Source organism: Musca vetustissima, unplaced genomic scaffold (genome assembly GCF_032173495.1).
Source record: "Musca vetustissima isolate MV318-11 ecotype Yass unplaced genomic scaffold, APGP_CSIRO_Mvet_v1 utg13229, whole genome shotgun sequence".
Taxonomy (NCBI): Eukaryota; Metazoa; Arthropoda; class Insecta; order Diptera; family Muscidae; genus Musca; species Musca vetustissima.
Window position 1 is genome coordinate 215,316 of NW_026881581.1, and position 24,106 is coordinate 239,421.

General features: G+C 33.6%; 1 protein-coding gene across 1 annotated transcript in view; it reads right to left on the reverse strand.

Annotated features, from left to right (window-relative positions):
* Positions 1-560: 560 nt before the first annotated feature.
* The window catches only part of LOC133327493 (uncharacterized), a 54,283-nt gene continuing 30,737 nt past the window's right edge, over positions 561-24,106 (reverse strand). The window contains exons 5-7 of the mRNA XM_061536011.1: positions 4,816-5,861; positions 4,578-4,692; positions 561-745 (exon numbers count right to left, since the gene is read on the reverse strand). Coding sequence (XP_061391995.1) covers positions 561-745; positions 4,578-4,692; positions 4,816-5,861 — 1,346 coding nt within the window. The remainder of the gene's footprint in view (positions 746-4,577; positions 4,693-4,815; positions 5,862-24,106) is intronic.

Below are 24,106 nucleotides of genomic sequence, written 5' to 3' on the forward strand. Positions count from 1 at the left end.
AAATTTCTTGTATACAATTAAAAAAATAAATATGATGACATTATTTTTTCGAACCAAAAACAAATATTTTTCCTCAATATCTTGCTTTATTGTCGCTGTGATTTACAAACCGCTACACGGACTTGTGTGATTTTGATATCATTTGATTCATCATGGTGTTTAGATTATGTTGATATTTTTAAATTAATTTTTAGGTGTGTGAATGTCATTAAAATAATGAAAATATTGACGTAATCCAATACATTTTTATTATTTTTCTCATATTTCGCGAAGATGTGCAACTTTATCGCGATTATTATAATGTATTCATATTTTTATTTTACGGAGGAAGATATATATCAACGTTTTTGGTCAATATAAAAAACGGCGTAATTTTAAGATTTTTTTCTTATGCCCAAAATTAAAACCTCGATAACTTTGCGCGCATCAACCAAAAATTTGATCGCGAACGGTTTCGGAGTCAGAACATTTTTCTCTATATGTGTACCAAAAATCATTGATGTGCCACAAAAACAAAAAAGCTGATTTTTTGAAAATGGAATATTAAATATATATAATGTTTAATCGTAAATAGTTTTGCGGTTACGTCGCTGTTTGTTGCCATCTGCACTTTTTATTTTTTTCCGTATATGCTTTGGTATAACTCGGAAGACGTCCGAATCAATTTGTACTGGCATAGAATTTTGCCTCATTGCCATCCATTTCCTTCTATTTACTGCATGTATTTTGGAATCAGTAGGCTCAACTGAAAATAAATAAGGAAAATGTATATTGGAATATAAAGTACACAATGTATATGATGATATTACATTATTTATTCAACGAAGAGAAAATCGAGAAATTTGTTCTTATAAGCGGGGTTTTCTTATGGGAATGTATTTTCTATAATAAACTGATTTTTATATGGGTGAAACATTTTCTTATGTCCCCAAATTACGAAATGGAGGGGGGTGGACCTATATATATATATAATTTTTAGTGAAGAAATTTGGTACACAATACGCTGATCAAGAATATATATACTTTATAGGGTCGGAACTGATTTCGGTGAATTACAAACGGAAAAATAAATATAATATGCCCTCCATATTATGGTGGAGGGTATAAAAATGGTAAATCTAGATTCATTCCGAAAATGGGTTCTATGGATCACGCAGTTATCTCCTTTCACAAGTAATTTATATATGCATTCCCCTCGCCCTACTTGGATGTTCCCTAGACCTGTTAAGATCAAAAACTTTCCAAAAAATTATTTTTTCAATATCATAATTGTTCACCATTATTCAAAAATGTTTTAAATTTCTTGGGTTTGCAAGCTCATAATTCGCGAAATATGAACATATTACATATAATTTAAATGCATTTCTATAAAATGAAGTGTTGTGGTCAAAATATTGGAAATAAATAAAAAGTTGCGTAGAAGCTGTGATGGTGGTAAGGTAAACATGTGAAATAGCGTTATGTTCGGCCGACCCGAACTTTGGATACCCTCCACCATAGATATACTGCAGGTACTTGAAATGAAAATACAGACAAAATATCAAACACAGACATTTCCACAAACGGATTATTTATACCATAATACTAATTTCAGAAATTTTAAATGGATTTTAATTATACCCTCAGCCTTATAGCTGATGGGGGTGTATACACTTTGACACGGTGAACATGTGCCTCCTGGAAATATTGGTTCTAGACCACATGTTTCTTTGGACCAAATTTGTTTAAAAAAATTTAATTTCATCCAAACTTTGCCCATTATTTCTTCCAAACATAGTTCAAGTTCGAAGATGGGGAATATTGATCCACTCCTTCTGGTAACTCCCACGCAGGGGCTAGGCCTAAATACTGGTTATAGTTCTACGTTCTAGCTCATCTCGATATCCTCCGCAGGTGAAATGATTACGACTGAGTCTTGGAACAAACTCCAAAACGAGGAACAAATTAGATATGTAACTATTTTTTAATATAAACATGGGGGTTATATGGGGACTATCCCAAAAACGGGGCGAATATTAATAATTTTTGGTGGGGAGATTTGTTACCATATACGACTCCACTCCTTCTGGAATCTCCACACAGGGGCTAGGTCTAAATGCGGCTATAGTTCATTATCGAACTTTGCGTTCTAATTTTTTATATCGCTATCCTCCGCAGGTGAAATGATTACAACAGAGTCTTACAACCAAACTCAAAACGCGGAACAAATTAGATAACTATTTCAGTATATAAAAGGGGGTTAAATAGGGACCACCCCAAAAAGCGGGCGAATATTAATAATTTTTGGTAGGGAGATTTGTCACCATATACGACTACAAAATACCAAATTGCAGCAAATTCGGTTGAAAAACGCGCTCAAGAACCCCAAAATACCGAAAATTGGAGGTACCCTTATATGGGGGCTATCCGAAAAAATGGACCTCTATTTATAATTTTAAGAACTCTATTAAGAACTCAAAATACTAAATTACAGCTAATTCGATGGAAAAATACGATCCAAACCTCCAAAATACTGAAAATTAGGAGGTACCGTTATATGGGGGCTACCAGAAAAAGTGGACCTATATTGATTTTTTGTGGAGACATTTAGTACCCAATAAGAACCCAATGTAGCAAATATCAGCAAATTCGGTAGAAAAACGCGCTCAAGGACCCCAAAATACCGAAAATTGGGGGGTACCCTTATATGGGAGCTATGCCTAAACGTGGACCGATAAAGCCCATCTTCGAACTTGACAAGCCCATCTTCTGCAGACAAAGGACGACTCTATGCAAAATTTTGGATATCTATCTCAATTCGTTTAGAGGCTAGAGTGATTACAACAGACAGACGGGCATGGCTATATCGTCATACGCTGATCAAGAATATATATACTTTATAGGGTCGGAAATAATTATTTCGATGAGTTACAAACGGAAAAACAAAATTAATATACCCTCCATACTATGGTGGAGGGTATAAAAAAATGGTTCAAAATGTGTTGAAGCCAACAAGTTTTTTGGTATTCTTTCCCGATTTGTGACACTTGGGAACAGTGTGGCACTTGTGAACATCGACAATATGGTTTTAATGTATGATTTTTCTTTATAATTGAAGACGGATTTTCCAATTTTTCTTATAATCAGTACACGCTACCAAATAATGGGCTACATTAAATATAGGATTACAGAACTCGTGATTTTGCTTCGTTTAGTGTATATCTAATGAACGTGCTCACCGTAACACATGATTAGATTTCTTATACTTCTAGGAATTCTGTGTTCTTAATGAAGTCCTTCGAAATTTTCTATTCACACCCCCTTATATCGGTCAGTTCGTGAATAATATCATTACCCAAGAATTGTGTATGAATGTTTGCAAAGGCTGGACAGTGACATTGGCAATTTTCCAGTGTTTCACTGTCTTCCCCACACGCTCTACACCTGCTGCTTCCGTCCCACACAATTTTGTGTAAATGTGCCAGCAGGCTTATTGCTTATTATTCCTGTGTGACTCGGTACCCCTATTATTCATACAAGACAGCGTTGTGATAAATTATTTATGGATTTAACATATTCCAGAATATTTTTAGATTGGCTTGTTTACTATTTGCCATTTTTATATCCTGACCAGAGCTTAAACTTAACATGTTTAGACACTTCGTTATAGCTTCAACTTAACATGTTTAGACACTTCGTTATAGCTTCAACATCCGCCTGTAGGATCATATTAAGATCTGGCAAGCGAAGTGAAATTTCGGTTCACAGTTCTTTAATATTTCCAGTCCCGATTTTCCTGCTACCCGGGAGCCATCTATTTAACCACAGTTGCCAGAGGGCATTTAAGCTGGTTTTCCGCTGTCCCATGAGTCTCGGTCCAGTATCATAATTTCACATGATGTGTCTACTCTTATTTCAGGTATTCGGCATGACTCAAAACTACTTATTGAAAATTCCAACCTGTACTAAATTTTAAAATTGTTCGCTCTGTTGTGTCCGGAGTCGATTCCCTCGTTGCAAGGGCCGCTTCATATTTTATTTACTCTGAATTGCTTCACATCATCTATCATCTTTTTGAAATCCGATATACGTAGACTATATATATACACAAAAGCAACAATCTATCTTTTTAGCATCTGTCTGTAACATTCAAATATACAAAGACGTAATATGTTATAACATTTCGAGAAAACTGAATCTTCTGGAGCAGGCCAAACAACATTTTGTGAATTGTATGTCAACCTACCATTCACCAAATTTATTTACTAATGTATTTCTAAAAATTACTTAATTTCTGTACATCATCAAAATTTTCTCAGTGGAGTTCTGCGTGCTGTCCTTGTATTTTAAAAACAAAGTACAGCTCTCATTTATTATCAAGTTAGATTAAATTTGACAATTGAAATTGTGGAGATCTAGATTTACCGAAAATTTGCACTCACAAACAAATTGAGACTAGATTATGAATTGTTACAATCGTTTGAGCAATAGCTCGTCTTAAAAAAATAGCTAGATGTATTTCATGTTTGGAGATGTGCTTATGCTTTGTACGATCAACATGAAATGTTTCTATTTCATTTTTGGCATTGATATTTTACCTTTAATACTATCCTGAACTTCGGTTGGTTCCATATTTTTATTCTGATTGGACGAAGTTTCTTCATTGCTACTCCCTTCATCTGGCGTAGAGTTGTTGCGCAAAGCAACCCCTCTCTGCAACATTGATCGTTTTTGGGCCAAGGAACTGTCACCATTTTTCACAATATTATCGGAATTGTCATGTAATCGTTGTTTTCCATAAATTTGATTTTTCCGTTGCAAATTTTTAAAAAATGCCTGGATTCTTCGTGCAGCTGCTTCTCTTAATAGGAATTCCAGTGATTCGCTTATTGCGGCATTGCCAAATGAAGCCTTTCTACTTTCGTCGCCTTGGGCAGACTTAAGATCGCTGGTACGACCCAAACGTTTTCGAGTGAGGTAACCCCTAGCACCGGCTTGAAGTTTCGTTACGGCAGAAACAATCGTTGACTCGGTTTCAGTAGATGTATCTATATTATCAACTAAAGCGGTGGAACCATTGACATAGTCGAGAATATGACATTTATTTTCTGTGTAATTTTTATCAAAGACGTCTGAATCAGTTTCCGAGAGCGAATATGCCATAATTTTGCTACGAATATTTTTCGTTGTATCATCATCCAGATAAAAGCTGTCAGTAGTTGTTTTATACATGGCGTTTTTTGTAATTGCTGGTCGATCAACAATTTGCTCTTCAGTATCTTTCAGGTCTCTCTCTTTATCTTCAAATATTATTACATCACTTTGCGATGAACTTTCACGAGACTCTTCATTTTGCAATTTATTGATAACTATTGAATTCTCATCTGTATCTAAGTTGCTTTCAATTTTAGGCACTGTTGCAGACTCCTCAAAAGAATATCTAACGTACTCATATTTATTAGTTGACGTAGAATCTCGGCGTTGCTTCATTTTCTCAATCGAAACGTCGGCTTCGTTCAGTTTCATGATCTTACAGTCCAAGCTGTCGTCAGCCTCATTTCCGCTGTCTGTCTCTGAAGAATCATCATCTTCTAAATCGTTCGATGGGTTTGGAGGTGCCGTTAAAGACACTGACTTAACAGTCATCATCTTTTCATAAGGTTGCAACACATTGCTAAAATTTATCTCGGTTTTTATGAACTCTTTACTGATATCAATTGTATTTGATATATTGTAGTTTTTTGAAGCCATCTGCCTTTCATAGTGCTTTTCCGAATGACTCCGTTCAGATGTTATAAATTGCTGAGTAAGAATTGTCATTATCGCGATGTCCCTATCAGATGTATTTAACAACAATTCCGGGTCAAGTAAATTTGCTGCTTCTAAAAAAGAAAATAACATAATATTAGTAAAAAATTGAGAAATACAGTGTTATATGCGCAAATACGCCGAAGACAGAGAAAGCCCAACGGAAACTACAAATGCTTCAATGGAAACCAAATAATTTGCCGTCGTATTTCCCAAGGTGAACATATTTGAAATCTAAAAAAATATGGAGTGTTTCGAGGTCGATTGTGATTCGGCAACAATGTATTTTCTGCGTACCCGACACCAATCATTACAGAACGTTTGGTAAAAATCTCAATAACGCCATTTAAAACAAAAATGATAATGCATACCATATATTGATATAAATTATTTTCTTCGTGATCATTTCTATATATTCTAAACATGCTACGTTGATAACTTCAGTAGGTGCTGCGAAGCGCCATGGGTCAGCCAGTATTTATATATAAATATAAAAGTCGTTACTTACACCGTTTATAATTAAAAAACGGCTGTATCGATTTTGGTCATTCGTGTCAATTTAGAAGCTATCAAGTCGGGAAAATCCGCGAAAATTTTTCAAATAAATATTTTGAAGCACATTTGCATTTCCACGAATTTTCTCTGCAGCCGTTTAGATTGTATTACGTAGTGGTTGTTTTGCTTTAAATATTTGTGCAAAATTAGGAAGCTTAGCATTCCTTTAGGCTTGCATTTGTCAATTATTGAAAATTTTCAAAATATTTAATTTTTTTCAATTGGATTGAGATTGTATTGAAACTATTTTATGCGACAATAAAAAAATAATTGAGAAGTATATCATTGTACACACGATCAAGGGATTCTTATTCTAAGATGCATATTCTAGATTATTTGAAAATAATTTGTCCTATATGTAGTAATTTATTAGATGTTTCTTTAATAAAATTCAAATAAAACCAATAAGACACTGAGTTTCGTTTTTCTTAACCACTGGGTATCAAAAATACCCAATTTCATACCATTCCACAGGGGCCTGCTGTGAAAACCTTTAAAGTACATAAAATCTTGCAGTACCACGGGACCTATCAAATCAGGTGTTACCATTATATTTTCCATGTATTTACGAGATTTTTGAAGTTATGGATCGGATTGTTTATACAAATGTTTTGGAAATCGCAATGGTTCCCTTCGCTGAAGAAAATATATCGATTGTTTGGGTATTGGTTGCGAGAGTCCAAAAATAAGGGTTTTATAATGGCCAACCCAATCATCAGAAATTCAACCAATAATTAACAAATTTTGGAGTATCATAGACAGTAAAATCAAAAGAGTTTTACAAACAAACAGACATAACCAAAGGTTCAGAGTGCGAGGAAAATTATACCCAAGGATCAAATTGATCAATAAAATCTCTATCTCTATATATATAAAAATTACATGTATGTTCGTGATCGCTAATCTCAAAAACTACTGCACCACCTATGGGGCGTGAGGAGTGTTTCTGTGTAGTTTGAAGTTCATCCGACAGATGGCGCAATATTTAGTTTTTTGTGGTTATCACCATAATTCAAGAACTACTGCACCGATTTTGACCAAACTTTACGTATATGCTCTATGGGGCGTGAGTAGTGGTTTTGTGTTTAATTTTAAGTTCATCCAACAGATGGCGCGATATATATAGCTTCTTTGTGTTTTGTCAATTTAAAGATTGGGTGCTTAATCGGCGTGTGTCGACGTTAAGTATTCCGACACCGATACATAACCTGTTTTCGTGAAAAGCGCGTGGGAGTCAAACGAAAAGTAACAACTTATCAAATTGAAGTAAAATGAATTTAAATCTATTTATAAAAATGTATAGCAACTCATCAATTGAGAACGGCGGCACCGATTTGACTCGAAATTTCTTTCAGTTGTCTGTAATTGAAGTGGGAATGCTTTTATGAATGAACATTTTGAGAAAAATCCTTGAAAATCTTCCAAAATATATTTTGAAGGAACGGCTGGGCCGATTTGTCTAATATTATGTGGGACATATACCATAAAGTGATACCATACCGACTGTTTACAGAGAAGTTCTTTATCCTACATGAAATACCTAATTAAAGGCAATGTATACGGTATGTGTCACTACTTTCAAAGTACATAAAATCGTACTATGGCAAAATATGGACCAAATATAAGGAGGCTTAAAAACGCACAACAATAATGAGAAAATTTTTTACATTATAAAACCAACACATGGCATATATCCCACACAATATCTGAATCATTGGCTGAAACTTGAACGTATTCTAATAGGCCAGCTTTATTTGTGAAAATGTCAATACATATACATAGGATATACCAACATGCCCATTACAAATACCTCAACAATTTAGCTAGCTATGGAAGGTATTATTGAAAATTTTATTATATTCGAGATGGCCTAAGTTAGATTAGGTTAGGTAGTTCTTAAGGAATAATATTAAATAATAAAATTAGAATTGAAATGACATTCGACCTTACAAGTCCTTTGTATTTTCCTTTCTCCCGCTTCGTAACACGAGAAGTATATATAAATTTGAATCCCACGTGGAGACAATTGGGCATTAGATGCTCTAGGTGTCTAACTTATATGTGCCTTTATGGTTCCTCAAATATATTTTTCATGATGTGAAAAATGTTTCCATTGAGAACAACTGAACAAATTTGACTCACATTTTCCTTCGATCGTTTTTAATTACAGTGGGAAGAGTTTTACCAAAGAAAAAATTGAGAAAAGCATAAAAAATTGGAGAACTTATGAAACGTATGTGATCAAAACAGGAATAGTAATTATCTATTGAGATACGAGTAGTTAGATCAAAACTTGATCTTCTCCTGAAAAATGTTTGGTGTTTGGAAAATGTTTGGAATAAGTTCGATCAATTGATAAACTGAAATACCACACATACTGACATAATATAATATTTAATAATAACAATATTACTTAATGTACAGGAGTATCAGTAAATGAAGGTCTACCGTCATGAGGAAAATATTGTGCATATTTTTTTGATTATGGAAATTTGACGTACATTTTTGGTAAATAGTTTCTGAAATATATTTTCGATGAATTCGGGTCTGCTAGTAAATTTATAAAAACAAATCAAACAAATTGGGTCAATTTAGTTTTCCATAGAATATTTTTTATTTCAAAATAAATTTTGCGTTTATATTTTTTGATTTTTTAAAAATAAATAAATAGCCTATTTATTTCTGAAAAAACTTTCACTATAACTTTATTTTCAAAAAAGTTACAGCTCATTTATTCAGTTTGCAATTTCAGTTCAGTCAGTCTATTGTAAAATGTGAACCACAGAACAAGTAATATACAAGGATAATGAAAGGAAACTTACTTCTGGCTTTCCTCTGTATTGCAAAATTCGATCTTAAGCTCAATCGAAAGAGAACAACTAACTATAAACCGGCAATATAAAATATGTGAAGGAAATACCAAAACCTCCATCAAAAACTTTTATTTGAATAAGTGACTATTAAGTTACAAATAAATCGGTCTGGGCGAGAATATAAGGACTATGTTGATGATCTGAAAAAATAATATTCCAAATAACAAATACTCATGTTGAAAAACTGGGGTAAGAACTTCAATATATATTTGGGGTCAATTATAAAACGTGGACCTATAGAGCATAATTTTGGGAAGAAATTTTTCGCCAGGAAGTTTCGTGAAAATCGGTTCAGATTTAGATATAATTCCCATGTATAGTTTTGTCCGATTTTATGTAAATGGTGCAACAAATTCCCTATATATCTTTTGATTTGTACGAAATTTGGCATAGGGTATTGAATTAGGTCCAAATATTGTAGTCTGTATGAAAAAAGAGTCCGTCACTTCAAGGAAAATCGGACGGAATATGGGAGCTATATCTATATATGAACCGATTTTCTCGAAACCTAGCACATATCATTCTGGACCTAATTCAGAACATTATGCCAAATTTAGTGCAAATCGAAAGATATTTACTGACCTTGGTTCCCATTTACCTTAAATTGGACGAAATTATATATAGGAGCTATATCTAAATCTGAACCGATTTTCTCGAAACTTGACACACATGATTCTAGACACAATTCAGTATACTATGCAAATTTTCATGCAAATCGAAAGATATATAGGGGCTTTGATGCACCACTTACATAAAATCGGACAAAACTATATATGGGAGCTATATCTAAATCTGAACGGATTTTCACGAAACTTACCACACATAATTCTGAACCAAATTCAGAACTCTATGCCAAATTTCATGCAAATGAAAGATTTATAGGGATATATTGGGACGGATCATAAATGTGACCTGTACTTTGTTTACAATATAACATCTACAGACGGACGGACATGCTTAAATAGACTCAGAAAGTGATTCTATGCATATTCTCAAAAAGGAACTTGTTACAAATATGTATATGCTCAAAGACATAATACCCTGTACCACAGTGTGGTGACGGATATAAAAACGGGACTCCGCAACATAAACACGAAGGAAGACAAAGACAATACTAAGCTTCAGTATTCAATTGCAATAACTTAAACACAGTTCTGTGATATATTTAATTTTTAACTGCGATTTTATTTTTTATAATTTTATTTAATGTTGTGGTGTCCCGTTTTTTTTTTAATTTAAGCCCAACAAAAAGCACCAATAATTAATAAAATTAAAAAAATTGGTCAGTGACTTACATAAGAATACTGAATAATGGCGGATACAATTATTTTGGACAAATATATTTGTATGTTTTGGTAGGTAGATTTTCTACTCAATTTGGTTTAAACGTGACCAATCTCCCCGAAATACCGAATATGGGGCTATTCTTAAAATTGGACCATTTTCAATGCCAAACATCCTAGAAGCAGCAATAATGTATGTGAAAAATTTCAATGTTCTACCTTAAATATTGATGATGTGACAGATCTTTAATTGCACAGCTTATAACATAATGGATTTTTTTCTATACATCAACACTCGGTCATATATATCAAATTGTAAATATTCAGTGCCTTTGTGAAATCTGATCAATACTAAGGTATGACAAACGCTTTGTTTTAGACATTCTGTTCCATTAGGTAACGGCAATCTATTAAAGTAGGTCGATGGCCGTTAAATTATGATTAATATCATGTTCGTTTTCTATTCGTTATTCGGCCCTGAATTATGAAATAATTACTTAGTTCCGCGTACATAATTGTTCAACTCGAATTACTCTCTAATCAACAAAGAGATTGGTCCCATCGTTAACAATGAACAGAATGTATCGAAAAAAAATATGTTGGCAGAATAAAAAAAAAATAAAATAAATGAAATTTCAAAATTATTCACGAAAACTGAAAGTGATGAATGGAAAGTAAAAATCATAACAGTTTTTATAAATGTATTCAATACATATTTCTACTTAATTTAATACATATTTCTTCTCATTATTATAGTAATCTATCTATACTAATAAAAGAGTAAAGTGATTGACTGACCTACTGATTTAACGATTCATCAACGCCCAGACTAAACGGCTGAAGCTAGAATCTTGAAATTTTGGGTGAGGGTCAGTCTCGGTCCAAATGTGACAGATAAGGCTGGGTTTTACTAAATTTGGTGCAATTTTGTAGCATGTGAACGGATAGCGCTAAAAACTTGAAATTTGGAGTGCAAATTAAGGTTGAGAAGTAGGGTTTACGGTTTAAGGGAGATGGCTTTGAAAGTGTGTGCTTATATGTACGAAAAGTACTATATGGTACTATATTTGGTGCAAATTAATTTTGGTGGTACAAATCGAGCTGGAATCCTGAAATTTGAAATTAACATTAGCGTCGGAGTGTAGGATTGGGATATGAACGTAGTTTTGGAAATTTTTTACTGATGTGTACGTCCATAATCGGTACAGTTTGGATTTGGGTGAACCGATAGAGCGGTGAAATTTGGAGTCAGGATCACTGTAGGGGTGTGGGATTGGGGTCAGGATTCAATTTAAGAATATAATACTTAAGGATACTAAATCATGAAATTTGGAGTCTGGATCACTGTTAAGGTGTAAGATTGAGATATGTAGGAAGTTTTGGAAATTTGTACTATTGTGTACTAAATTTGGTACAATTTGAATTGTGTGGGAATTTTGTGATTTTGATTTAGGAGCACTGTGGAGGTGTAGGATTTGGGTATGTAGGAAGATTTGGAAATTGGTACTACTATGTACTAAATTTAGTACAATCCTGAAACTTGGATTTAGGATCACTGTGGGGCTGTAGGTTTGAGTTAAGTAGGATGTTTTGGAAATTGGTACTACTGTGTACTAAATTTGGTACAATTTGAATTGTGGGTGAACCGATAGAGTTGTAATCCTGAAACTTGGAATTAGGATCACTGTGGGGGTGTAAGTTTGTGTTAAATAGGATGTTTTGGAAATTCGTACTACTGTGTACTAAATTTGGTACAATTTAAATTTTGGGTGCACCAATACAGCTGGAATCCTGAAATTTTAAGTTAGGGTTACTGCTGCGGTATAGGATTGGGATATTTGTACCATTGTACAAGATTACTGTTGGAGTGTAAGATTGGGGTATGGATGTATTTTTGGAAATTCATACTTATGGGTACTAAATTGTACCAAATTTGTAACAATTTGAATTTTGGTTGAACTTATAGAGCTGGGATCCTGAAATTTGGAGTAAAGATCATTCGTACTAATGCGTACTAAATGGTACCAAATGGTGGTAAGGATCACTGTTGGGGTTTTGGATTTCGGTATGTAGGAAATTTTGGAAATGTCTACTAATGTTTACTAAATGGCACTAAATTTGGTAGAATTTGTACTGAGAGTGAACCGATAGAACTGGAATCCTGGAATTGAGTAATAAGATTTCCATTGGATTGCATGATGTAAGTAGTAATGGAAATTTGTACTTATGTGTTATAAGTGGTACTAAATGTGACACAATTGGATTAGGTGAACCGATAGAATCCTGAAATTTGGAATTAAGATTGTTGTGTGTGGGAAGTGTTGGAAATTCGTACTTATGATTGTTAAAGTAGGTTGTTGTACTCTTATTAGTATACATTATATTAATGTACAGTATTTTTCGATTAATTGCACATCAAAATTTGCACAAATTTTCGTTCAATTAACCGAGGAACCAATTATCCGAACCCGGTTAATTGAATAGTTTGTTCAATTACAGTAATCACGTATAATTGGAACTACTAATGATTTAAAAAATCCAATTTCAAATACAAATTACGCTTTTTCGAAGTTTTTCCTTAGCAATAAACATATGTTTTGAATTAGTAGAGATGCTACCTAGTCTTTTTCACAAATTATGACAAATATGTATGTAAAAAAATGGCAGATTGTTTTTCAATTATTATTATGCAATTAACCGATGAAAAGTATAAGGAAATTTATTTTTGATGACATGAACTTTGAACCTATTAAGCGGGAAAATCAATTAACAGGGTTTAAGTATCCGAAAAAATGTATAAGTATTTTGCTTTGAAATATTTGTTGCCCCATCATGTGGTTCAATTAAGCGTGGAAACCAATTAACCGAAAAATACTGTATACTAATAAGAGTACAACGGTTAAAAAATCAGAACTGGTGTGTAGTGTTGAGATATAGATGTAGTTTTGAAAAACGTTCTATTATAGAACATAGGTACTAAATGGTTCTAAAACTTTAATAATAGTCGGTATTAAATTTTAAATACTTCCCAAATTCGCTAACGAAGTAGCGGGTATATGCTAGTATATATTATATATATATAATAGTGACTGACTAATCATCAACGCCCAGACGAAACGGCAGAAGCTAGAAACTTGAAATTCGGCATGTGGGTCGGGTTTAGTGGGGAGGCGTGTTTTTGGAAATTCGTACTAAAAGGTACTAAAAACCGAATTACGCGGCAACGGTTAGATGTAGAACTCTGAAATTCGGTATGCAGCTTTGCCTACGATAAAGTTTATTTATTTTAACAATAAAAAGATCCGCTAACGACGTAGCGGGCCTATGCTAGTCTACTATTATAATAAAGAGTAAAGTGATTAACTGACTTACTGACTGACTTAAGGATGCATCAATGCCCAGACGAAACGGCTGAAGCTAGAATCTTGAAATATGGGGTGAAGGTTTTCTGGAAATTCGTTCTAGAACGGCACGAAAAGTGCTAAATGTGGTACAATTTGTATTTGGAGAACCGGTATAGCTGGAACTTTTAATAATAGATATAGCAAAGGGGTTTTCAGAAATGTGATACATTTTTGTACAATTTCGTAGCATGTGAATAAATAGAGCTAAAAATTGGAAATTCGATGATAGGAGCACGTTGGGTTGTAGGATTGGTATATATAGGAAGTTTTGGAAATTTGTTCCAATGGACCGATAGAACAGGAACACTGACATTTGGAAGTAAGGTTACTGTTGGAGTGTAGTATTGGGGTATGGATGTAGTCTTGAAATACATACCGTTCCTGAACTCACAAAACTGGCAAAACATTGAATCAAATTTAAGAGAGCACAATACAAAATGGCGTTCTCTTTGTAAACTTTTTACTCGAGAAATTTGGCCGAGTAAAAATTGTAAACAGGAATGCCTACTTCTGATTGGCTGTTATGCTGATTTTGAAGTATTGCCATCTAATTTTGGTATATTTACTAGATTTGCGTTCCTGAACTTTTCAAATTATTTTGTACTCTTAGAGCGATTTTGAAATGTTTCCCCTTTACTTTTAAAAAAGTACTGAAACAGACCAAAAATTGATTTCCAATATTCTTGTCAAATACAAATTAAACACTTACTTCTACTTTCTGTTGACAGCAAGAGAAGACTAAGAGATTAATTCGCTACCCGGTAGAATTTATTTATAGGCCATGAATAAATGAAAAGTATTTAGCCAAATTTTCTATATAGACCAGGCGATGATTTAATAGTAGACCCCACAGGTTTGAAATAATGATCTCTCACTACCACGTTATTGATGTGCCCGTCAGAAGATGGCATAACAAAGGTTGTTATGGCTTTATAAAATTCTTAACAAAGCAGTGTCAAAAGTTGTTGTTCCCAGCGGATTTTTTGTTGCCCATACATCTTCCATCTTCGAAATACAATGTAGCAGCGATCCATCCGAAGCCTGTATAGAATTTCACAGCGATGGCCTAGGCCTTCATATGGGTCCGAGTTTCCAATGTGTAGCAAATCTCCCAACCAAAAAGGGCATTATGTGCCCACTTTTTATAACGGTACTCTTCATTATTCAGTATTTTTGGGGTGTTTGGCTATTTCGGCTATAATTTAGTGGATATTGATTCACTTTCGAATATATCCCCCATGTAACTGTACATAATTAGTTTTTTGGGCACGACTTTAACCCAATTGGCTGTAATTAGATACCTTGAGCTCCCATTGGGTAACAAATCTCCTTAACCAAAATTATCGATATCGGTCTACATCATGCGACTGTATATTATAATAAATGCTTTTGACCAACGTTTTGGTATATCCTTTACATTATATATTATGCCTATTATACATTTTTTTTATACTAGCAGTAGTAGCGGGTATACTTCGTTAGCGAATGTGGGTAATATTTAAACATGTATTAACATATTATTTTATTATCACAGAAAACTGAATATGTCAGAAAAACTAAACAATCCACACATTAATATCGACCACAAACTGAATTTGAGTACCAAATTTCATGATTCGACCTCACCCAAATCCACATTATTTCCATAAGTACCCTTCTCAACCATCCAAGAAAACTTCCTGCATTCCCCGATCCTAAGTGTACAAAATATTGTACACAGTAGTACGAATTTCCAAAACTTCCTACTTAACCCAAACCTACACCCCACAGTGATTCTAAATTAAAGTTTCAGGATTCTAACTCTATCGGTTCACACACAATTCAGATTGTACCAAATTTAGTAAACAATAGTACAATTTTCCAAAACATCCTACATACCCCAATCCTTCACCTCCACAGTGATCCTAAATCCAAGTTTCCGGGTTCCAACTCTATCGGTGCACCCACAATTCAAATTATACCAAATTTAGTACACAATAGTACCAATTCCCAAAACTTCCTACATACCCCAATCCTACAACTCCACACTGATCCCAAATTAAAGTTTTAGGAATACAACTGTATCAGTTCACCCACAATTCAAATTGTACTAAATTTAGTACATAGTAGTACCAATACCCAAATCTTCCTACATACACCAATCCTACACCTCCAAAGTAATCCTACATCAAAATTTCAGGATTCCAACTCTATCGCTTCACCCAAAATATAAATTGTACCACATTTAGTACATAGTAGTACCAATTTCCAATCCTTCCTACATACCCCAATCCTACACCTCCTTAGTGATCCTAAATCAAAATTTCAGGATTCCAACTCAATCGCTTCACACACAATTTAAATTGTACCAAATTTAGTACAAATTTCTAAAAATTCCTACATACCCACACCCTACACCCCCACAGTGATCCCAAATCCATGTTTCAGGATTCCAACTCTATCGGTTCATTCACAATGCAAATTGTACCAAATTCAGTATACATTAGTAAAAATTTCTAAAACTTTTACATATCTCAATCTCACCTCCACAGTGATCCTGACTCCAAATTTCATGATTCTAGCTCTATTCGTTCACCTAAAATAAAAATATACCAAAATTAGTACTTTTCGTACACATAAGTAACAAATTTCCAAAACTACATTTATATCCCAATCCTACACTCTGACGGTAATGTTAATTTCAATTTTCAGGATTCCAGGTCGATTTGTATCTCCAAATTAAATTTGTACCAAATATAGTACCATATAGTACTTTTCGTACACATTCAAAACCATCACCTTAAATAGACCCTACATCTCAACCCTTATTTGCATTCCAAATTTTTAGTTTGTAGCTCAACCCGTTCACATGCTACGAAATTGTACTAAATTTAGCACTTTTCGCATACTTATAGTTCGAATGTCCGAAAAACCGTTTGCTATATCTATTCTACACTCCATCAGTGACCCTCATTTAAAATTTAAGAGTTCTAACTCTACCGGTTCGCCAAATGCAAATGGTATCACATTTAGTACTTTTTAGTACTTTTCGTACTGTTCTAGTACGAATTTCCAAAAACCCAGCCTTATCTGTCGTCTCTGGACCAAGATTTCAAGATTCTAGCTTCAGCCGTTTCGTCTGGGCGTTGATGAATCGGCAAATCAGTCAATCACTTTACTCTTTTATTAGTATAGATTTGTTCTTTTTGTACCGTTCTAGTAGGGATTTCCAAAAACCCAGCCTTATCTGTCACATTTGGACCAAGAGTGACCCTCACCCAAAATTTCAAGATTCTAGCTTCAGCCGATTCGTCTGGGCGTTGATGAATCCAGTGTGACCAGATCAAAAAAAGTTGCAGCTAAATCCTCATTGAAAAAAATGCTAAATAATGCTAAACAATATAAAACCAGTAAGGAAAGTAGTAAAGTCTGACGGGGCCGACTATATGATACCCTTCACCACTATATGTATATTAAACAGGACTATTAACATGAAATTGGATGAAATAAAATATGTGATATTTATCTAAATGTGAATCTACCTAGATCTATCCATAAACATGTCATTCGTTTGTTACAATGGGACAAAAGTATGTAAATCGACTTCAAACAAATATAAATAGGTCATCTGTTGTCCTATGTCTGTACTTCTAGAAAACGCAACTAAGTAATTCTATGCTCAATTTTATACGTTGTTCAAAATTTGATGTCAATCTGACTAACATGAGGAGTTTGATGTCCAATTTACTTGAAATCGGGCGAAAATATATATGGAAGCTCTATCCAAATATTAAGCGATTTCAAACAAACTTGTCACAGCTTAGGTTATACTAATTTCAGAACGTTTTGTTCCTATCAGCCTATTGGTTCCTTGGTGCGTCGATTACCTTAAATCGATTTATAATAAAAGGGAGCTATATCTAAATCTGGACCGATTTTCTCGAAACTTGGCAGACATCACTCTAGGCTCATTTCAGTACGTTATGCCAAATTTCGTGCAAATCGAAGGAAACATAGGGACTTTGGTGCACCATTTACATAAAATCGGACGAAACTATATATGGGAGCTATATCTAAATCAGGACCGATTTTTACGAAACTTGGCAGACATCATTCTAGGCTCATTTCAGTACGTTATGCCAAATTTCGTGCAAATCGAAGGATATATAGGGACCATTTACATGTAATCGGACGACACTATATATGGGAGCTATATCTAAATCTGGAGCGATTTTCACGAAACTTGGTAGACATCATTCTAGGCTCTATTCTCTATTATCCAAATTTCGTGCAAATCGAATTATATATAGGGACTTTGGGGCACCATTTCCCATATATATGGGAGCTATATCTAAATCTGGACCGATTTTCACGAAACTTGGCAGACATCATTCTAGGCTCAATTCAGTACGTTATGCCAAATTTCGTGCAAATCGAAAGATATATAGGGACTTTGGTGCACCATTTACATGAAATCGTACGAAACTATATATGAGAGCTATATCTAAATCTGGACCGATTTTCTCGAAACTTGGCAGACATCACTCTAGGCTTAATTCAATACGTTATGCCAAAGTTCGTGCAAATCGAATCATATATAGGGATTTTGGGGCACCATTTACATGAAATCGGACGAAACTATATATGGGAGCTATATCTAAATCTGGACCGATTTTCACGAAACTTGGCAGACATCACTCTAGGCTTAATTCAATACTTTGTGCCAAATTTCGGGCAAATCGAATGATATATAGGGATTTTGGGGCTCCATTTACATGAAATCGGACGAAACTATATATGGGAGCTATATCTAAATCTGGACCGATTTTCACGAAACTTGGCAGACATCATTCCTGACCTGAATGATTAGGCTGTACCAAATTTCGTGCAAATCGGAAGATATATAGGGACCGTTTACATTAAATCGGTTAAATATATATATGGGAGCTATATCTAAATCTGAACTGATTTTTCCCAATTTCAATAGGGTTCGTCCTTGGGCCAAACAAATGAGCTGTGCCAAATTTCATCCAAATCAGATCATAAATGCGACCTGCACTTTGCTCACAAAAATACATGGACAGACAGACGGACGGACATGCATAAATCGACTTAGAAAGTGATTCTATGCATATTCTCAAAAGGAACCATGTGTCTATCTCGTTTCCTTTTGCCTGTTACAAACATATGCACAAAGACATAATACCCTGTACCACAGTATGGTGAAGGGTATAAAAATGCCAAAAAATAATGCTAAATTTAGAAACGTTTTTTTTGGTAAGAAGATTACTTTATAGCATTTATTTAACTGTGGAAATATATTTCTTTAGAATAAAACTATGTAATATAGAAATTCATCCATTTATTGTTGAGCCATGGCAAATAACAATAAAAACCCAGTAAGGAAAGTAGTAAAGTCGGACGAGGCCGACTATATGATACCCTTCACCACTTTGGGGATTTTATACATATGTATCTTTACAGATGTCGTATTTTCGAAGTAACATTGACATGAAATTGAACGTACTTAAAATTGCAATCTTTATCTATAAGTATACCGACTAACATCAATTCTTACACATGCCATTCTGCAATGTATTTCATACTTTTTAAGTAGATTTTAAGCAAACTTTACGCACGCTATTTGGTATGCTTCACTGTTTAAAATGTAATATGAATCAAGCACCCATTGATTATTTGGTTTACAATCAACATGAATTTATACTAATTTCAGTACGGCCCAGTCCGACTTTACTACTTTCCTTACTGTTTTTTTTTTTTATATACAGATGAATATCACAAGAATATACGTTTACACACTTTTTGCTTTTATATGCTTCTTCACATTTGTATTCTTTAATTTTGTTTTTACTACCAAACACAATGAATGCAAGCAAACAGCTGATTGATATTTTAAATGATTGCCATCGTTAAAGAGTTGTCATGAAGAAAAACGCTGATGTTCTATTGAACAGCTGATCATAATTGGTAAATGGTTACCATTTTTAAAGGATTGTCATTGTTACATCATAATTGTATAGCCATATCAAATTATGTAGTAAGAAAAATACCAAAATATTTAAAAATGTTGTGTGTAGAATAATGCTAAAAAATGCTAAATAAGTAACTGCAAAATGCTAATAAAATGCTAAATGAAAATTTTGCGGCTATTTCTTTAGAATAAAACTATGTAATATAGAAATTCATCCATTTATTGTTGAGCCATGGCAAATACCAGTAAGGAAAGTAGTAAAGTCGGACGAGGCCGACTATATGATACCCTTCACCACTTTGAGTATATTCAACAGATGAATCCTAACGGACGTCTCATTTTTAAGGGACTAAAATTAGATCCATAAACATGTCATTCTGCAATCGATACAACATTTTTCATTTGGTCAGATATAGAAGCTATATCTAAATCTGAACCGATTTCAGGAAACTTAACACACATCATTCTAGACCTAATTCATATCTAAATCTGAACCGATTTTCAGGAAACTTAACACACATCATTCTAGACCTAATTAATTACGCTGTGCCAAATTTCGTGTAAATTGAAAGTTATATGGCACTTTGGTGCACCATTTAAATTTAATAGGACGAAAATATATATGAGAGCTATATCTAAATCAGAACCGATTTACAGGAAATTTGACACACATCATTCTAGGCCTAATTCATTACGCTGTGCCAAATTTTGTGCAAGTCGAAAGATATATAGGGACTTTGGTGCACGGATTTTCCAATTTCAAAAGGCTTCGTCCTTGGGCCAAATAAGTGACTTGTGCCAAATTTCATCCAAATCGGATCACATATGCGGCCTGCACTTTGTTCGCAAAAATACATGGACGAACAGATGGAGATGCGTAAATTTACTTTATTAAATTTAGATATAGCTCCCATATATAGTTTCGTCCGATTTAAGGTAAATGGTGCACCAAAGTCCCTATATATCATTCGATTTGCATGAAATTTGGCATAGAATACTGAAATAGGTGCAGAATGATGTGTGTCAAGTTTCGAGAAAATCGGTTCAGATTTAGATATAGCTCCCATAAAGAGTTTTGTCCGGTTCTATGTAAATGGTGTACCAAAGTTCCTATATACCTTTCGATTTGCATGAAATTTGGCATAAAATACTGAATTAAGTCTAGAATGATGTGTGCTAAGTTTCTATGTAAATGGTGCACCAAAGTTCCTATATACCTTTCGATTTGCATGAAATTTGGCATAAAATACTGAATTAAGTCTAGAATGATGTGTGCTAAGTTTCGCGAAAATCGGTCCAGATTTAGATATAGCTCCCGTATATATTTTTGTCCGATTTAAGGTAAATGGGGCACCAAAGTCCCAATATAACTTTCGATTTGCACGATATTTGGCATAAAGTACTGAATTAGGTCTAAAATGATGTGTGTTAAGTTTCATGAAAATCGGTTCAGATTTAGATATAGCTCAAATATATATTTTCGTCCGACTTAATGTAAATTGTGCACTAAAGACCCAAAGATTGGCCGACCCGCACACAATTTTGTACAATGTACTGAAGTTACTATAACCTTGTGTGTGCGAAGTTTTCTTAATGGTGTACTAAAGACCCATAGCTAGGCCGATTGGCAAAACGTACTGAAATTAGTATAAATTCATGTTGATTGTAAACCAAATAATCAATGGGTGCTTGATTCATATTACATTTTAAACAGTGAAGCATACCAAATAGCGTGCGTAAAGTTTGCTTAAAATCTACTTAAAAAGTATGAAATACATTGCAGAATGGCATGTGTAAGAATTGATGTTAGTCGGTATACTTATAGATAAAGATTGCAATTTTAAGTACGTTCAATTTCATGTCAATGTTACTTCGAAAATACGACATCTTTAAAGATACATATGTATAAAATCCCCAAAGTGGTGAAGGGTATCATATAGTCGGCCCAGTCCGACTTTACTACTTTCCTTACTGTTTTTTTTTTTTTTTTTTTTTTTGTTTTATATACAGATGAATATCACAAGAATATACGTTAACACACTTTTTGCTTTTATATGCTTCTTCACATTTGTATTCTTTAATTTTGTTTTTACTACCAAACTCAATGAATGCAAGCAAACAGCTGATTGATATTTTAAATGATTGCCATCGTTAAAGAGTTGTCATGAAGAAAAACGCTGATGTTCTATTGAACAGCTGATCATAATTGGTAAATGGTTACCATTTTTAAAGGATTGTCATTGTTACATCATAATTGTATAGCCATATCAAATTATGTAGTAAGAAAATAAGAAAAATACCAAAATATTTAAAAATGTTGTGTGTAGAATAATGCTAAAAAATGCTAAATAAGTAACTGCAAAATGCTAAAAAAATGCTAAATGCTAAATGAAAATTTTGCGGCAAAATACAAAAATAAAATGCTAAATCTAGCTGCAAAAATGCTAACATGGCCCCACTGGATGAATCGTTAAATCAGTCAGTCAATCCCTTTACTCTTTTATTAGTATATATTGCTGGTTTACCGATGTATCCCATTTTCAATACCAAACATGTTAGGAGTAATGGCAATATTTGAGCTCCACCGTGATTCCAACAGAAGGGTAAACCACATAGAATTTTACTCAGATCAAGAGGTGTTGCAAACAGAATGACAAATAGCCAGTTACTAATTCGTTTTGACAATGTGACTACAAAATTACAACTACGTCAACATGTTAATTATCGATATATACAATGAGGACATCTAGTAAAAAGTTTACTTAAGGGAAATTCCCTTATTTTTGATGGCGGGCACGATAACTCCTCACTGGAACATCGGAATCCGAAAATTCCAATTAGAAAGAGTACATGTCTGGCTCTGGTATGAACTAGGATTATTGACTTCGCACAACAATTAACAAAATGGCGGAACTTTGAATTCTTTTTTTTTTTTTTTTTTGGAAAGTCGCCTATTTTTGACCATAAACTAAGTTAAAAAATAAGGAAGATCTTCACCGATTGGCTTTATCCTAGTTCATACGATAGCTATGTACTCACAGAGAAACGTCCCAAACTTTGATTTGATCGATTGGGTTATTACTTTTTGAGTTATCGTGCCCGCCATTCGCAAAAAACGCGTTTTGAGTTTGAGAAGCCCTCTTGCTGTAACCTGATGCTAACACAATAAATCGGCTATATCTTCAAAAAATGTTGATATTTTCACTTGAAAATTGGTAGGGACATTCTTGAATTAGTGTAGCTTCATATTAAATCAAAATAAAAAATTAAATTTTTTGAAACCGAGAATGGGTTGGATCCCCTTAATATTAGGCTACAGTTATTAGAAAGTCTTATAAACTCGCACATACGTATCATGTAATATTCAACAATTTGGGCTCTTTATGTCTAACATATATCGTTAGCTAAAATGCAAAAAGGCGTAACTAACAAAAGCATAATTGTGTAGGAGAAGCAAAAAACTGTTTTGAATGAAAACTATAAACATGTCATGTGAAATGAAAAAGTATGCCCTGCAGGGTGATATTGCATATGACGGATAATATATATAGACTATAATTTTTTTAACAAATTTAGTTATTTAGTTTAATGGCAGTCATAACAATTAAGTAAAATTCGAATTTTCTTGTAGTTAAGTCTTTTTGTTTCTTGTATATAGAAGCTCCTTTTTTGACCGCAGTCGTGTAAAACTTTGTCAACACATGTAGTTTATTGACATTCACAATATTCATTCAAAAAGTCAATTTTAAATTTTTTGTTAGTTACACCTTTTTGCATTTTAGCTAACGATATGTGACTTTATAGTACGTTTCATTTATTTTCCATGAATTCAATCAGAGAAAATTTTCTATTCGCAATGACTTTTTATATTAGTTTTCTCAGTGATAGTCAACTTCTCACCTTTATAGGGTTTGTCACCTTTATAGGTTTCGTATTACCCAAATACGCAAGGACTTTATTTGCTTCTGTGCCAATTGAAAATGAAAAAAAATGGATGAAATCATTTTTTTAATTGATCAAAAAATGCATGGCATAATTACAGAAGGTAGTCTCATTTGAGAATTTGATAATGGCAAACTCTTTTTCATTTGGAATTCATATATCAATTTCAAATAAAATAAAAAATAAAGCTGAACATTGCTCTCAAGATTTAACCATGGTTGTTTCAACTTATATTTATACGTTTTAGAGGCAGGGAACATCAAAATATTTATAAATATAAATTATTTAGCA